General features: G+C 39.0%; 1 protein-coding gene across 5 annotated transcripts in view; it reads right to left on the bottom strand.

Annotated features, from left to right (window-relative positions):
- The window catches only part of LOC122803500, a 601,463-nt gene that overhangs the window by 118,965 nt on the left and 463,367 nt on the right, over window positions 1–19,131 (bottom strand). For all 5 annotated transcript variants that reach the window (XM_044073138.1, XM_044073140.1, XM_044073137.1 and 2 more), the window contains one exon: window positions 10,889–10,990. In XM_044073138.1, the coding sequence (XP_043929073.1) occupies window positions 10,889–10,990 (102 nt within the window). The remainder of the gene's footprint in view (window positions 1–10,888; window positions 10,991–19,131) is intronic.

The following is a 19,131-nucleotide window of genomic DNA, read 5'->3' as shown; positions in this document are numbered from 1 at the left end:
TCTTAGTTTCTGGTGGCTGGTCACTGATTCCATAAAGTTATGTAGTCCAGCAAAATTTTAAACATAAGTGACACAGGCCATTACCTACCAGAACTTGAGAGGAATTACATCAACTGTGTGAATAAATAAATGTTTGCTCTATTTGTTCAAAGACTTCTTATAGATTCCAAAGCCCCAGAATGGACAAATTCCACTTTCTTTTAGCCTTCTCTGCAATTTTTAGTCATAAATTTAATCAACAGCTCTGCAGACAATAAACCCAAAATAACTTACGTAAGTATATACAATACAAAGTAGAGGGAGGAAAAATACATTTCTTATGCAGATTCCTAAATGTAACAGACTTTTAAAATGCAGATTCCAGAGTCAAAGTGGTATCTATTTTTTCTTTATTTACCATTTGTTTACCAGAAAAGTCTGTCTGGGTCAGGAACCCATTTTCAGTGGAGGTCCGGGGAGAAAAGCTCCAAATGATACGTGAAAGTTAAGACAATTTACGTGAACAAGATAAAAAAAGCTATTAAAGCACACATTAATAATAATTGAATACTAAATAAGTACAGAGAGGTAGATACAATAATAAATACAAAATAAATACAGAGATCGTAGATACAATAATAAAACGTACTAAATTAATATAAAGTGGTAGATTGCAAAATCTTTTTTATATACATCAGGTAGGAGTAAGGTAGAGAGTGAGGATCAGAACATTAGATGCGAGTACATGCTTAGAAGGATGGGAAAGTTAAGGGTGTAGAAATATGTAAAGTCTCTTAGCCCAATATGCTAGAGGTTAGTAGATGAAATTCCTGTTTTAGGGACAGGAAGGAAAGCCCCTAGAGAATGAATGCATTTCACCTGTTTTGGAAAGAGCAGGGGCATGTCTGATGACATAAAAATGTTTTTAGGGTGTGTTTGAAGTTGTTAAAGTTCTCAATGGTAGTTATGTCTGTTGGCAGAGAGTTCCAGACCTTGGCGGTGGCATGAAAGTATAGGCACTATTCCTAGATAATTTCACATGATACTGTCTCATTACTCAGGTCTAAGCCAAACATGTAGGTTTCCCCTACCTCTTTTATCCACCCCAATAGCCGGCCTATTTTAGCTAGTGCCTTTAGCCAAACTGACCATTGTCTCTGGTGGTCCCTACTCTTCTTTTCCTTTATGGACAGCAGGAACTGTTTTTTTTTTTTTTAATTCTTTCATTAGTTCTCCTGCTTGATATGTTGTGGGCTCATTATCTGATTCCAATTTTTTGTTCCTGCCTTTTTAGCTACTGTCCATACCAACAACACCAGCTCTTGCCTAGATTCACCACTATTTGTCTCTCTTATATAACCTAATAGAAAATCAGCTTCATTGGGTTCCCAGCTTTCCCCTAACATTTTATTTGTTAGGTTTTTTTAAGATCTGCATGAATTTTTTGTAATCTATAGCATCTCCAAAAGATATGGGGCCAAGACCCTACTTCCTGTTGTCCACATCTCCAATGTGTTTCAATAGCTCCTGGGAACATTTTATTTAACGTTTGTGGGATGTAAAATACTTATGGAGACACTTCCAGCCAAATATTTAGATCGTCCTGGATTTAATCATTTTTTGAAGACTGTACACACTGTTTTTCAATTCCTTTCTAAGTTCTCTAAAGATCACAGCTTTTCCCACACCTTAATACTTTTTGAATTTGCTTTCTTTTCTTTGGTTACCTTTATGGCCTTATATACTTACTGAGTAACCTGTTTTGATTTTCTTCACTGTTTTGTTTATATCTGTGAGTAACCATGTTATACATGTCTTGTTCTTTTACATTCTTGTTGTTTGCGTTTCATATTTGTTGAGAATACCTAATAATAATAATAATAATAACAATACTCTATACAGCATCCACTCCATACCACCTACCTGGTATACTGGGGTTCCTATCACATAGTCAAACTTGTACAAGTTCGAGCCCCCATATGGTCGAGACCATAAGTTTGAACTTGTACAAGTTTGAGCGTTTAAACGGAAATGTCTGTAAGGGGAGGTTTCCATTCATTTCAATGTGGTGCGATCTTGGAGTTGGTATATTTAAGTAGCGGGGGGTGTGGGGTTGCAGGGGGGCTTGCCCCCCTGCTTACAACAGTTTATTTTGTTTTTACTTCTTTTTACATTTTTTTTTATCACTAGTCGAAGTTTTGTAACTTCGAATGGAATGATTAGAACATTCCGTGTTCGAAATTATAAAACTTTGACTATGTGATATAGACCCGCATATTGTCATAATATCCTTCCAGGTCATTCACTCTTCTCCCTTTCTTACTGTTCCAAGAATACCACTTTTTTATTCCATGGGATCCAGCTTCTTAGCAATCCTTGATTGACAACTGTGCGTAGTTTATTTGATCTAAGTGGATACAGCTCAAAAATCCCACCAGCTACCTGTTTTACACCTTGTAATTTTCCCTTGTACTTCTCTTAATTTAGCCTAATACTCTGCTATTCCCTGTTGATGCCACGGTGGTGCAGCTGTAGCATTGTTGCCTCACAGCAAGAGGTTCTCCCATTCGATTCTCTGCTGGAGTGCAGGGAGTGCCTTCTGTGTGGAGTTTGCATGTCCTCCCTGCGGATGGGTGGCGTTTGAAAGACATGCGTAAATGGGCGTGCCTTCGTTAAACGTTGGATGTCGAGCTGGCACCTCGGTGTTCATTAAAATCTACTGCCAATCATTAGCGGACCGGAGTTCCACTGTGGCAACCCCTAACCGGGAAAAGCCGAAAGACAAACAACAACAACTCTGCTATTCCCTGTCTAAGAGCATATTCAAGAACCTACCACATCCATTACTTCCTGCATTGTTACTCAGTTATAACAACAGACCTTTCCAATTTACCTTGTATGTATTATTTTGTAGCTGGTAGATTGGTTTAAGTTGTGCTACCAAATAATACTTCTCAAGGTCTGGCACAGCTGGAACTCTCTCCTCCTGAACCTCAAGCATGACATCCCATCTGACTTTTGGTTGCTTATTATTCCATATAAACTTCTTTATAATCCTAGTTAGTTCATTCCATCTCTGCCATTTTGAGGAAACAGAAAAGACTGGCCCATGTTTAAAATCAACATAATATACATTTTAAGACTTGTATTCTCATAACCATTGCCATCACTACTGTATCCCATTTTCTTATTAGCGATTTTATTTTAGTTATTATATCTTTCCCAAGTTTCTATCAGTGAGACCTTGGAACGTTTTGTTAGTTAGGCCCCTAGATATTTTAATTTGTAATAACCCCAAAGGCTTGGAAATTCTTGAACTAATTTGAGTGAGGCGGCATAATTTACTGCTTTTACCTTCATTAATTTTGTATCCAGCTAGTTTTGTGAATTGTCTTATAACTTCCATAAGTTTTGTAATGTCCCTATCCAATCCTGTTAAAAATAGTATGACATCATCCACAAGCATAGCTAATTTCTATTGCCTAATAGTGCCTAACCATCATGATATGTACGACTGTCATATCCTAACCACTGATGGTTCCAAATACAGGACAAAGATCAAGATGGGGAGCAGGCACCCCTGTTTTGTACTGCTTTCTAGCTTAAATTCTGCTTTAACTTTGCCTTCAACTTAATTCTCACCTCAGAACCTTAATACAGACTTTGTAGCAATTGTATTAAGGAGCAAAGAAACCCATTAACAGCACTTTCCATACGTATTTCCAATGCACTTTACCAAACTCCTTGTCTGCATCTAAGCTCATCATTACTTGTTGGACTATTAATTTCTCTGCCTGTCTATGTGATTAACTAAATGTATACTGGCAAATGTCTGCCATGTTTCTTACAAAGCTACAATATTAATCTTGATCTATCAAACATGGTAATACTTGTGCTACTCTTTATGCTAAAATGATCACAAATATTTTATAATTATGGTTTAAGATTGCTATTTGTCTATATGACCCTGTATTTGTCAGATCCCTGCCTTCTACAGGAATTCTAACACCTTATTAAAGATCCCCTGCCATTTCTTGATTATATCATCTCCACCTAGCTTGCATTTCTCTGTTGGAAGTCCATCCCATCCTGGAGTTTTATCCTTCATTTGTTTATTCCATCACTGCTTTATTTCTTAATAGGAAATAGCTTTAAGTAATTCAGGTCTTTCCTCTTCTGATAATTTATGTAATTCCAGTCCCTCTATAAACTCTTTAAATCAGTACTCATCCTCCCCCTAAGCTTTCCTGCTAATGTCCTGGCACCTAGGTCCTGTGTTTTGAATACTAACTGACTTACATTTGGCTGTCTTAAAATATGAGTGCTAATATATTTTGCTGTTTAGGAGTGTTTGAAAAATACTTTTGCATTACAGCCATTTGATTCCTTAATATTTCTTCAGTCTGATGACCTTTCCATTTATTGATAAGCTCTCGGAATTCCATCTCCTCTGCATTACGTAAGGTATACTTTGCTGGAGTTTTTCTATTTTCATCGATTTATGAGCTTGGACCCATCTCCATTCCTCCCATTTCTCCTTCTCCTTAAGTTGCACGGATTCCCTTACTTACTTTTTTACATTTATCCCATTTGTCAAACTCAGTCTTTTCAGTTTGTTGGGTAGTTTGCTCTATCTTCTCCATTATAGATACGAGCTGCTGCCGTTAATGCAGAGTTTACCACTACCCTACTCCTGCTTTCTCATGCCTTGCTAGACTAGAAATTCTTGGCATTGCCAATCAAAGCTCAATTGATGAATGATCCAATAGCACCCATGAGTGGGTATGCAGTTGTTGCACCAAACAGTCATGCTCCTCAAAGATGTATATTCTATTTAGTCTATATTTCATTTTATATCTGACTGCAAAAATGTATACTCTCTATTCGAGTTTATGCCTGTTCTTTCCAGCCATTCAATTGGCCTATCATGTGTAAGTATAGCCCTTTAGGTGTTAGCCTCTTTGTCTGGGGCTCCCATCCAAATCAGACTTTCTTCTTACTACATTCTAGCCCCCTGCTAAGATTAGTAGATCTCGGTTAAACTTTACAATCCCCTGCATTAGCTGTTTAACCTACTTTACCTGACTTTTTGGTGGTAAGTAAACATTACCAATGGTAATTCTGTTAGTGTCCCAAATTCCCTGAATAGTAAGTATCTGCTATTTTTATCGTTTTTGCACTCCTCAATTTCTACTTCCCAATTACTTCTGAGTAGTGTAATTTTACCCCTCTCTTCCCTCTAGGACCCCCACTTCAAATCCTGTACCCAGTGACTTTGCTATAAATTGCTTTGACGCCTTATTTGTTAACTGCGTTTCCCACAGTATTACATTGTAATTTCCAGCCTGGAAATATTTCATAATTTCAAGTCTGTATTTTTTTATTATCCAATAGCCCACTGACATTCCATGAAAGACTTCTAAGGCTAATAATTTTATTTCAGGAATAGGAGTAGTTTTGTTCTCTCTCTGTTCTCGGTTCTTTTCTTCCTTTCCTAACCCTTACATGTCTGACTGTTTCTGTCCTCATATCCCTATCCCAGTAGGCCAGTATAGCATCTGCTACATCTTTGGTTGTGGAGGTCTGAATTTTGTTACTCTTATTGGTTAATATCACTTCCCTCTCTTCCTCTCTCTTAAAATAAGCTTCAAATTTCTCTAAATGTTCAGCACCTATATACAAAAATAATGCTCTTCCTTTCCTGTTCCTCAATGGGAAACAGAGCTTGCACTTTCCTATGGCTTTTTTTGATGAATAAAGAGCTTTGTCAGTCAAATTCTGCTCCTCAGCCACCCTCTTATTTCTGTATTAATTGCCTTTTATCAGGTGCAGTCCCAACTGATTCTGTTTAGGTTCCCAAGGAGCTATCACCATTATTAATTGCTCTGTTTCTTTTTACCTCTGCCTGCCTCACACTAAGGTATACTGGAGCCTGAGGAATCAGTGTATCTACATGTTTCTCAGTTCTTCTTCTTTCTTTATAACATTAAAAATTTTCCTCTGTCCTTTCACCAAACATTTAGAGAAATTTGAAGCTTAGCTATTAGCTTTTTTTCGCCTCTTCCCCCAAGACTCATTTCCATCCTTGTCTAATCATCTCATGTTGTAATATACACACCTTTTTTAAATTTGCACATTCGCATTACCACTCTATATACAGTGCATTAACAGTATGCTAAACATATATACTTACAGGTTTGTATTTTACATAGCTGGATCTGCAAAGGCATTGAAGTATTCATTTACGATAAACAACTTTTCATCCTAACAAATGTCCACTTCAAATCAGACAATGTCTTATTTACAGAAAAGTATTCCAGCCAACCTACCCTATCTGAAGTTAGAGTCTTTAATTCAGAAATGAGGCTGTAATAGGTAAGCTGCAACTCAATAGATAAGAAGGTATACTTTTAATGGCTCAGACATCACTCAGCACCGTCCTCTTCATCCTGGTCATCTTGCCTGATGTCCCCTTAAATAAGCATGGTTTCTGAGACTTTCCTTGTGTACCTTTCTACCTCTCTTTGCTTTGCCATCAATTTTTCCCAAATACCATGAATGGCTTAATTGCCCAACATTGGTCTAGCTTTTTCCTCTTTTGTACACTTCCGCTTCTGGCTATTGCACCTATTCTTCCATGGATCGTTGGGCCCAACAAAATTTATAATCTTCCAGTGATTCCCCCACCAGGTCTGGGTCCAAAAAGATTTTTCTACCATGCTGGAAAAATATCTTCAGCAAAGTCTGGGTAAAGGAACTTAAAGTGTAGTAAAATTTGCCTGCATGTTTTAAAGTGGGAAGTAAACCTGACTCACTTTAGTCTGGTCGATATCGAGAAGTCCTGGTCTACAAAGACCCTTTGTGCCCTTATTTCCATAAGGTACCTAACAGCTGTTTCTTCAGGTTAAATGTTTGCATTTTCACCACAGCTGGATATAGGGAGAAGTCTAGTTCTCTCAGAAAGAGTAATTATTCCATATATCCATTTGATAAGAATTACTTCCCTTGAGAGATCAGTTCATTTATGCAGCTATTTCGGTAAACATTTTTTTGCAGTTCTTTCCCTCTATCCCCTAAGGGACATTGATAGATCTTAAATTCTCTCTCCTCTTTTGGACCTGCATCTCTACTAACTTCCCTCTAGCTCTTCCTGGGCCGCTTCCAGCACCGATAGTCTTACCAATATTTTAATGTTCCTCATTTTGAGCAGTTCTATATCATTCAAATGGATTGTCAAGGTTGATTCCATCTTTTCAAGCTTCTTGTCTGTTCTCTTCGTAGAATCAGATAGAGTATCTCCTATCTTCATTACAGTATATAATCTATCCAGTGTCTTGGATATATTTGCCATCTATCTTTCTGCTGCCACACATACTCATTTCATGCAGGTTGGTGGAAAGGTTCTCTTTCTCAGGGTTTCTTGCTGACTGCCTCATCTCCCAAGGCTTCTTTTTTACTTTTTGACATCTGCCACAGCTATGTAGCTTAGAATTTTTTATCTTTTGTTAACTTTACTGTTTGTCCTGCTGATGTAGCAAAGGTAAAGCAGTCCAAACACTGCTTAACTGCTCGGTGCAATACCAGAAGTCAGTGAATGTAATCTTGGTATAATTTCTCTTCATCTTCGGTTACTATTGCTAAAGAGTTAAACTGTACTTACTGAGAAACCTCTCAAACTGAGGTATAATGATCATTTTTGCTGGAAATGCAACCAGTTTACTTATTCCATTCACTGCATGGTGATCCAGGGTCCATGCAGAAACTCAGAGAACAAAAAATTATGGAGATATTTTAAAAGTAATCAACTGCCTCTAACATTAACAAGTAAAATATATCATATCCTTTCTTTAGTTAAAAATTCCATGGCTTGTACTTGCCAGTTTTAAATAAGAGTAAATACTTTTCAAATTCCAGCCATGGTTTATGTGTACAAAGATGTTTTTTGCTAAAAAAATCATACAATTTTATGTTGGTCCAATAATTTATCATCCTGCTTTGCCAGTGAAATTATATACATATCAAATAGCCCATATAGGTTTCTCCTTTTACAACTGAATTTCTAGCTCTCCACATTTGAGCAAAGTGATTTGGAAACCCAAAATGCAATAAGTGACTTCACAAAGTTCCATAGCTTCCTTTGGCACCAAAGAATGCAGTGCATAAACTGCCAAACAGTACCTTCCCCAATCATACATACACCTTTTTCATCTTCTCCTTAGTCTATAAAATAATTTTAAAATATGCAGTTTCCTAGCACTGACACTGGTGAAGAAAAACAGGGAATGTTAACTTCAGCGATGTTAGCACAGTAAGATTGCCTGTTGCATCGACAGAGTTTAATGGGTGCACCACTGCATATGTGAGAAAGTGCAACATTAAAGTCTATGGATGCATCACACATTACCAAATGGTAATCTCACAACTGGAGAAGCTAAATTTCTTGGCCCATGAATTAATAAAAAATGATGAAGCTTTTTTTACTATTCATTATAAACAACTACGTAATCAGGCCAAAAAAATACATTCTAAAAGACAAACAACATTTCTTCTGGAATCAGCAAAACAATAGAAAAAGTAACCCCAAAGCCTTTTGGTTATCTATAAATAACCCTCTCAATCCAGGCACCACACCCAGTCTCTGTCCACATCCTGACAAGTCTCCTAAACAAATAGCTAGTATCTTTAACCCTCACTTTATTGACACTTTTGCCAATATTACTGCTACTTTTTCCCTTCCTCTCCCAAACAATTCCTCTTCTTCTTCATCTTCCAGTCCACTTCCTCAGAATATCTCCTCCACTTCCACTGACACCCTCTTCCCCCTTCATTTCTTTGAAATACTGAACCTTTTAATTAAGCTATTCATATTTCTGGCAGCTTTGCCTAAATAAGCTAAAGAAGTCCCATTACTGTCATTTTATTTTCATTTACCAAGTCTGTCTCTCCGTGATGCAGTTTATTGTATTCTAAGGTAGAACTGCAATACTTGTATAACAAGACTGCATTTTACTGCATTTAACAATTTTGAAAAATGGTGGTATGTTGAAGAGTTTTCCACCATTGCAAATGGTTTCAGTACTGTAAGTATGTACTCTTGTTTTTTAGTGAGATTTCCCTGTAATTTTATTCTATAAGACCATTTTGCCATTTTCTAACCTATAGTGATGGCTGTGTCAGCCGTTTTCAAGATTACTGCCAGTGTACATTATTCTTTTAGTTACACATTACTTATTTGTCTTTGTTGACTGGGAAAGTCTGCCTGGGCAAAGCCCTTTTTCAGTGGGGGCTCAGGAAGAAAAGCTCCAGCACATTTACATATTTAGATTACATATTCATATTACACTTTTTCTATTATACAGTTTATTTGTTAGTCATTCATAAGTTTACTTTATTATTCTTTCTACATGAATCCTAGTGGTCCCAAGTAGGACAGAAAAGGTTACTTTAGGATCAGCTAAGTTGTCTAGATAAACAACAGTTCAAAACAAAATATAGCTTAGGAATGGTTATTACCAGAAACCGTTATAAAGATAAAATATGTTTGTAGTGCATGAAGCGTAGTGATTACGCTCCAATACTTAGAAAAAGACAAACTAGTTAAGCACCAGAATGGCACATGACCAGACCTTAGCAAATGTTAAGCAACCCCTGCTAAAGTTGCTAAGGCCAGATCTAGTGCCAGGTAGTAAAATCTGCCAGTACTGTTCAGCAGATGGCGGCATCAGTAATAAAATATTTGTTTCTGCCTGCTGTCTATATCTGTAACATATCCCCAATTTCCTCAAACAAACTTAATTGTTTGAATAACAACATGCGACAGCATCCATTTCCTGAAGGACCTGAACTCTGAAACTTAAATATATGTCGTTGTTTAGTGACTTCAGTCCTCAGTGGTTTGTCTGAAAACCACATATTTTATGAGGAACGGACAAAAATATGAAACAATAATCTGGATGTCCTCTGAAAATCTAAACAGTTGAGAGACATGAACAGTGAGTGTAAACATAACTGACTGCATTACACTACATGTCTGGCAGTGGTTACGAAGTGTTTTATGGCTGTGAAAGCCAGGAAAACACTTAGTGATTGTTTCCCTGTAAGTAGTAATAGTATATGAAGCAGGTAAAGCTCCATGCACTACAAAGAACTATGATCGTCTCACCAATCATAATCTTAAATAATGTGTTTGCGACATGGATGCCAAGATTCACCTCGACACTCTCGAGGTAAATTTCTTGCTATCCATGTCTCAAACACATAATAAACAGATTATGATCAGCAACCTGATCCTTCGTCATATACATACAAAATTTGTAAGAGCAGATATCATAGTGAAGGATAAAATAATAATATTAAGATGTTTAATATGCGTTTGCACATACTACGATGGTGTACTGCATCACAATGATTAATATCCAATAAAAAAGGAAAAGAAATGATAGCTCCTTATAAACTACTTCAGAAGATTTTTAAGGAAGTGGGGTAAAAATATTCAGCATTTAACTGTTAGTAAACTGTCTGTAAGACTCAAAGTATTTAGCCAAGTCACACGTCCACTTTCTTCATACAGCCAAGACACTGCAAATAAAAATTGAAAGACTGTGTGCCATTAACCTTTATGATGTGGGTGGTGTAGTGGTGCAGCAGTTAGTAGTCACCTCACAGCAAAAGGGTATCTGGTTCAATTCTTGGCTAGGGTGCCTTCTATGTGGAGTCTGCATGTCCTCCCTGCATTCACGTGGGTTTTCTCTGGGTGTTCCGATTTCCTTCCACATTCCAAAGACATGCATCTGGAGCACTTCTCCCTGGACCTCTGCTGAAAATGGGCTCTGTCCCAGTTGGACATTCCCGGTAAACAAATGTTAAAATAAATAGAAAATATCACAATTTTGCCTTCTGGCATACTTACTGTTTAGTACTGGCCATGTCTCTTCAACGGCCTTTGCACAGTCAGGAGAACTGCAAAGAATGGACTTAGGCACCTGTGACAAACTGGTTTGTTCTTTGTTTGCTGCAAATATAAGATCACAATGTTGTTTATTTTGCTTTGCTAAGAATTAAACAAATCTACTTTTTAGTGGAGCAGTGTTGTTCTATAGTCATATTGCAAAGTATGCAACTGAAATAAAAAAAAAAAAAAAAAATGAAGTGCCAATAAGTCAAGCAGAAACAGGTATGTTGGGTCTGTGGCAGACAGGAATAAAGACCTGAATATGACATAGAAAACTCAGGGCTGACTAGTGATTTGTACACTGCAGACACCTGCAGAGGAGGATGGCGGTACTTAACATGCAAAAGCTGGGTGCTGCAGCAAGGCACACAAAGGGCCAGGGACAGCCACCTGTTGAGCCGAACATCCACATGCTGTAGTCGAGGGCATGGTCATGCTACAGGGAATGAGAAAAGTACAGTTGTGTACACTTACCATAAATGTAGATGTTCAAGTGTATTCACTGTTGCAGTCATTACATTTGGGTAATCTGCTGGCAGGTTGCCCTCAGTCGGCCTGATTAACAAAGCCTTGGGTTCTGCGTCGGTTGCTGTCCCTTCTTCCATAACGTCAGGTCGTCAGGGGTATAAAACATGCAGCTGATGCCATTACATCAGTTTTTCTTGCCCCAGATGTCAGGTGCCCCCCAAATGGTGAGCTATATACATATATATATATATATATATATATATATATATATATATATATATATATATATATATGCCACCAGTAGTTGTTCAGATTTTCTTAGAGATTTTGTTCTGTTTAAGTAAAATCTAAGTGGTCTGTGTACATCCAATGAATGCAGGATCCGCTCCCCCTTGTTCTGTGGATTGGGAAAGAAAGTTGGAAAATGAATGGTCTGATTAAGAGCCACACTGGATACCACCTTAGGCATGAAGGATGGATTGGTTCTGAGAGACACCCTGTCTGCATGAAAAATAATGAAAGGCTCCACTGCCATAAGAGCCTGCAATTCAGAAATCCTTCTAGCTGAAGTGACTGCTAAAAGGAAAGCTGTTTTCCAGGAGATAAATTTTAAGTCTGCAGTAGCAGCTGGCTCGAAAGGAGGAAGAGTGAGTTTTTCCAATGCAAAACTGAGGTCCCAGGCAGGGGTTGGAGCTCTCCTGGGAGGTCTTAAGTTTTTGGCCCCTCTGAGATACTGCTTTAGCAGAGGATGAGAGAAGAGGGGAGGTTCTGTGTTGTAATGAGCTGAAATGGCAGAGGCATGGATTTTTATGGAAGAAAAGGACAGGCCCTTGTGAAGCATCTCAGTTAAGTATTGTAAAATCTGAGTAATATTGGGCACTGCTGTGCTTATTCCTTGTGACTGGTTCCAGGCACAGAATCTTTTCCATTTGTCAGCATAAGATTTTCTAGTACTAGGCCTTCTCGCCTCCAAAATGACATCCATCGCAGGTTTGCTGAGGGATGCTAAGGGTGAATTTAGGTGATTAGCCACGCGGCAAGATTCAAAGTTTGGAGCTGAGTGTGCAGAATTTGGTTGTTCTGCTGAGACAGTAAGCAAGGTGTCTGAGGCAGGTGCCATGGAAGAAGGTATGATACATTGCACAGGAGTGGGTACCAGTGTTGGCGAGGCCAGTCTGGAGCAATCAGAATCATTTCTGGTTTGTCCTGTCTTACTTTTAGTAGAACTTTGGAGAGCAGAGGCAGAGGGGGAAAAGCACAGACTGATAGATTTTTCCAGCTGAATGATAGAGCATCCACTTTCCAAGTTTTTTTGTGATGAGTTCTTGTTCAGAATTTGTCCAACTGATAGTGCTGGGGTGAAGCAAAAAGATCTATGTCTGGACTCCCCCATTTGCGTGTCAACATGTTGAAAATTCGTGGTTCCAGTTTCCATTCGTGTGGGTCCATGAGATTTCTGCTTAGTTCGTCTGCCAGAGTATTCAGCTTTCCTGGAAGGAATTGAGCTTGTAGTTGTATTTGGTATGTCAAGACCATGTTCCACAATGCCATGGCTAGTCTGCAAAGGGAGTAGGAATGTGCGCCCCCCTGCTTGTTTATGTACCACAAAACTGTGGTGTTGTCTGTCTTTTATCATTAATTGTCCTGAATGAAGGTAGTCCTTGAAGGCTGTCAGTGCATTCTGTACAGCTAGCATCTCTTTCTGATTGATATGAAGGTGCATTTGATTTGGGCTCCATTTGCCCTGAATGCACTTCCCTGCCAGATGAGCCCCCCCCAAGTATAGTTTGATACGTCTGTAGTTAGGATTTGGGCGGCAGGGAGGGGAGTGGAGTGAATGGCAGTCCTTTGTTTTGGTGGCAGGCCTCTGCCCACCATAGGAACTCTAGTTGCAGGCAAGGTATGATAGGAATCATTGTTTCCAGGCTGTGACAATGTTGACTCCATAAACTTTTTAAGTACCACTGAAGTTTCCTCATATGCAGTCTTGGATATGGAATTAAAAGAATGCAGGAGGCCATGAACCCCAAGGCTTGCAGAACTTGCCTTGCAGATAGCAGGGTTTTTCTGGCCACCTGTTTGAAGTAAGTCATCAATTGAATTTGCTGTAAGGTAAGCCATCTGGGCAGTTGGATTTAAGCTTGCACCCAGGAATGTAATTTTTTGAGAGGGTACCAGTTGTGATTTCTTTTCGTTTATGGTGTACCCTAGACAAGTTAGAACCCTTTTTACAAATGCCAGATGCTGTAGAAGAATGTCCTTGTTTTCTGCCTGAATTAGACAATCATCCAGGTATGGATATATTTGAATATTTCTTTGCCTGCAAAATGCAATTACTGGAGCCAGGCACTTTGTGAAGACCCTGGGAGCAGTAGATAAGCCAAAGGGCAGTGCAGAGAACTGGTAATGCAAGTAGCCTACTTTGAAGCAGAGGTATCTTCTGCAAGATTCCCTGATTGGGATATGCAGGTAAGCCTCTTTTAAGTTACCAACCAGGCATATTTGCCTAGCATAGGAAGTAGCTGTTGAAGAGTCTTGAATTTTGGAATGTCCAGAAATGTGTTTAGAGTAGATAAGTCAAGAATTGGATGCCATGATTTGTCTTTTCTGGGTACCAGGAAAAGCCTTGAACAGAAGCCTTGTCCCTTTTCCTCTTCTGGTACTGGTTGAATAGCCCCCATGTTCATGAGGGACAGAACTTGTTTCTGGGCCTCTGCCCACTGATTTGGGCGCAGGTCTGGCCATCCGTTTGGGATTGGCAACGTGTGGAAATGAAATCTATATCCCTGGGATACTATATTTAAAACCCATTTGTCCTGGGTTATCAGTTGCCAGTTTCGTGCATGAAGTGCCAGTTTTCCCCCCAAAGGGGCGGCTAAAAGATAAGTGCTTGGTGAGTGTAGAGGGAAGTCATTGAGACTGTTTACCATAGGGAGGTGCCTTGTTGTTTCCGGATTTGGAGGTGGAGGCACCCCATTGTTTTGTTCTAAAAGTCCCTTGTGACTGAAACCTGGAGCCTTTGGAATTTCTGGGTTTGACTTGAGTGGCTCTCGAAGGGACTGGAAAGGACCAGTTCTTAGTAGGCCAGTGCCTACTAAATCTTGGAGGTTGCACTTGTAGGAAGTCTTTCACAGTTTGCATAGATTTAGCTTTATCTTCCATCTTTTTTAAAACTTCTTCAGCCTTATTAACAAAGTGACGGTCCTGTTGTAAAGGAGCATCCAACAATTTTGCTTTAACATGATCAGGCAGAGTTTGCTCTTTGAGCCAAGCATGCCTTCTTAGCACAGACCCAGTTACAGCAGCCCTGCAAGAGGCTTCCAAAGAATCAAAACCACATTGCAAAGTATGTTTTCCAACTTGTTCAGCTGAATGCAATAAATCGTGTAAATCCTTATTTTCCACACAGACAGAAATTAACATCATTTTCTGTTTAAGCAGTCCCATAATATGCTGTTGATATTTAAGCATATGAATTTGACAGTTTAAAGCCCTGATTGCCAAGGTTGCAAAAGTGTAAACCTTCTTACCCCATCTATCCAGCACCCTGGAATCTCTATCAGAAGGGGTAGGATTTTTAGCAGTAGAGGCCTTAATGTCCTTGCAACTCTGAGAAATAGTTTCAGGATCTGCAATAGGATTTTTGAAAAGGAATTTGTGGGAGTCAGGAACCCTGTAGTATCTGTCTGGCTTACAAGGAGCCAGAGGCAGAGAATCGAGAGCCATACTAGATTCTTGAAAAACATCATCAACAATGTCTAGAACAGGAGGTATAGACAAAGGCCTATGCTGAGGAAGAAGAAGAAAATCCCTAAGTCTCTTTTTAGATTCAGAGAAATCCTGACATTCCCAGAGGAAATGTTCCCTTAAGGTGTGTAAAGTTTCCCCAAAAGAAAAATCCTCAGGGGAGAAGCAGAAGGAATGGAATATTCTGCATCAGAGTCCTCATGAGTAGGTATAGACAAATCCTGGTCATTAGAAGAGTCAGAAGAAAAGGAATCCTGTTCAGAAGATTCATAATCAATGTCTTGCCTAGGCCTTTTAGAAGGAGGGGATTAACTACCCTTGATGAGAGTAATTAAATCTACAGCCATTTTGATCATTTGTTTTTTAGGCATAGGGGCCTGCACATGTGGCCTAGGCGTTGTTTTTTTCGACATAGGTTTAGATTTTGGCCTTAGTTTTGAAGATGGTGTCGGTCAAATATACAAATCTGTAGGTCTGAAACACACACTTAGAAGCCGGTGCCTGCACAATGGCTCCGGACCCATCTACGGTAGAGACATCCGCGGGTTCCATAATTGAAGCATCTCGCGGCATACCAGACTGCGAATGGGTCTCAGTAGAGGCCTGAGAATCAGAAGTAGCAGGTATCAGGGGCTGCGAAGGTGCTTAACTGAGTACCGGCGAAATGGCGACTGGCTTAGGAGAAACGTCGTCGTCAGTTGTGGATCTCGGCGGTCTGTCTCTGTCTTTTTCTTTGCGTTTTTTATGTATTCCGGTAGTCGGATTGCTAACCAACGACATTTCTGGATAATTAAATTGTGAGCCAAAATATTTAGAAGCAAAAATATACTGACGTTTAATAGTGCGTTGATTAAATTTAGCACAAAACCGACAGCAAGGTACGCTGTGGTCAGGGCCTAGGCAAGGAATACAGTACAAATGAAAGTACTTATCAGGTATTTGCTTCAAACAAGTAATGCAATTATTAACTTTTAATGACATTGGTAAGGAGCAAGAAAAAGTTTCCCCAACAGGGTACTTAGCTTTTAGTTGAAGACTTCGGTTCTGAAACTCAAAAACGAAAATTTCAGGAGTCGGCCGACCGGCACTTGCGAACTGCTTCTGCTTCGGGCACCACGCGGCTAGAAAGACTGATGTAATGGCGTCGGCTGCATGTTTTATACCCCTGATGACCTGATGTCATGGAAGAAGGGACAGCAACCGACGCACAACCCAAGACTTTGTTAATCAGGCCGACTGACCTGCCAGCAGATTCCCCAAATGTAATGACTGCAACAGTGAAACATGAAGAACATCGCTAGTCATCAGCAGGCAGCGAGGAGAAAAAGTTGCAGAGAAAAATAATCAAATATAAACAGTAATTCAGGATCAAACAATGGGAAAAAATAGAAGGATAGGTTTCTAAATTACTGCATTCACACTATAATCAAATAAATAAACACACAAAACCAAACAGAAATGTTTCTCTTGCCACACATTCGCTGTTCAAACATTAAAAGAAGGCATGCCTAGTCTGACACGTGTGCACAAACATGAGCAACATAAGGAGTTTCAGATGTATCATGGTCCCACCAACTTTAGTTATACAGCCTGTGATATAATTACATAATCACTTTAAGTATTAACAGTTAGTTATAGCAAAAGTAAGCTGTATGGAAAGACAATATTACCGAGATCTTATTACCAAGTCTAATAATGCAGTTTGGAATATCACTGTTAAGTAAAACAGGACTTTTAATTTAACCTACTTTTTAGTGTAGGCATTACTGTCACTGTCGATTTTCACATCACAGGACACATTTTTTCACTTTATTGCCAAAATTAAAAATTAATTAAAAAAAAACAAGACAATCATTTTGCGTCAGCTTGGAATTCACATATTTTACATCGCGATATTGCTCCTATTTAAAAAGCTCAGTCTTTGTTGCGGCTCCCTGTTCCTTCAGGTCAGTGATGTTGAGGCTCCATGTGGCTTACAGTAGTGGTTGATATCAACACATCAGGTGAGTCCATCTCCATAATACTATTCTCCACCTGGGACAACATGGCATTACTGCAGTCATTCAGTAATACAGCCCTTGTCAGTGAATCTGGTCAATCCTCACTTCTGGGGTTTGGTAATCTTCTATCATCTACCTTAGCTTATATGATTACTTCCATCCATTATAGAGGAATATTACAAAGATGAATATTATGTCTGGAGTATGGCTGTGATCAGCCATCTCTCCATCCATTGGTACAGCCTTTTTTATCCTTAATCCATGGGATATATCACTGTCATCCATCTTGGTCATGGTATGGTCTGGGTCATCCATTTTCCATGGGTTAGATCGCTGGTCATCCATCATGGTTATGGTGTGGCATCGGTCATCCAGTCTTCATGGGATACATTGCTGATGATCTGTCATGATTACGGCATGGCCTTGCTCAAATCTTCTGGCTATAACTAGGAACTCAGCTTGGTCTCAAAAGTTGAAAACAGCAATAAGGTATTCTTGAAATATATCACAAAACTGAAGTCAGTAAACAATGTGGTGATTTCCCAGCCATTGGACACAACAAAAGCGACTGCAGAAAAGATTTGTTTCTCAATACGCTAGGGGACATGTCACTGTATTACTCAGACAGGCAGTGATTTCCCTATAAAACTACAGACATGATAACTGCTCTCATTGTATGTCCTTGTCATCCATTCTCCAGGTGATACGTCACTGGCTATCCAGCATGATTTGGAAGTAGCCTTTGTCATCCATCTAAAACGTATCTGTTTCGCAATAGTCATTAGGCTTTCATGTAACTGACCTCTTCTGAATCTTGAAGTGCCATTTCCCACATTATCTGTGCACATTAACGGCTGTACCCTTGTAACTGGGTGCCTGTTTGCCATCTGTCAACTATACAATAGTATGCTACCATATGTTGGATACTTCTAAAACTTACAAGACGGTTTGATATTTATGATCTAAAACTGCTTGATTAGAACTTGTCTCCTGACATTTGATTTTATTTTTCAGGCAGGAACTTGGGTTTAATGGTTGCAAGTACTGTGTTTTGATCTACAAAAAAATCTATCTGTTTTAGCTAGAATAGATTTTCATGTAAACATTTACATTCAGTGGCTTTCATAAATGAGTGCACAAATCTTTCTGATAACCCATTTGTGGCTTTATAATGTGGAGCAGATATAGACTGTAAAACACCCCTTTGCTTTTTTAACATTTTGAATTCTTCATATCTGAACTTCTGCAGTTATCACCGCAGATCTATTCGGGCAAGGCATTTACTGCAAAAACGTTGTCCATAACAGCGCAACAGTCTTCTTGAATATGGCACATTCCATGTAAGAAATAGAATGCTTGTGTCACTTGTGAAGGCCGAGTTGCAGGTCAAGCTAAACTTTAACATGAGTTGTTCAATTTTATTCATTTGTGAGAAATAACCAGCCATTACTTGAGGCTGCTAGATCAAATGCCAAATATAGCTTCAAGTATAAGCAATGATTTCTAGCAAAACTGAAGATACTTTAAACAGTTGCTTTTCTTTTACTATTGTGTGTGGTGAACCCTTAATGTACTGCTTTGAATGAACTGGTGTTTTAAATATCTAATTGTATTTCCATTTTAGTACTACCTGTGATATGAGACTTGGGCTTAGTTTTCCCATGCTTGTGTGTGATGTACTGTTGTATGTAGTGAACCTTTTGAAGTATTGCTAAATAAAGGTTTTTATTTACTTTTGACTCGTCACATTTTCTACTTATTGGTAACTGTATGTGATATTAAAGACTTATGCTGAAGGGTGGAGTAAAGGGGTGTGGCTATTAAAAGGAATGGGTGTGACTTGATTGTGCATGGGGCGGGGCTTGTTTGTCAGGAAATGGCACAGTAGAAAGGTGGCAACCCTATCAATGGGTCCCCTGTCAGTGTTGTTTGAATGAGATTGGGGTCATCATGCCTATATCCATGTTTGAAGTGGTTAAAGAAAGA

This window comes from Protopterus annectens, chromosome 5.part1 (genome assembly GCF_019279795.1).
Source record: "Protopterus annectens isolate FY-2018-M chromosome 5.part1, PAN1.0, whole genome shotgun sequence".
NCBI lineage: Eukaryota > Metazoa > Chordata > Ceratodontiformes > Protopteridae > Protopterus > Protopterus annectens.
This window is presented reverse-complemented; position numbering and strand designations above follow the sequence as displayed.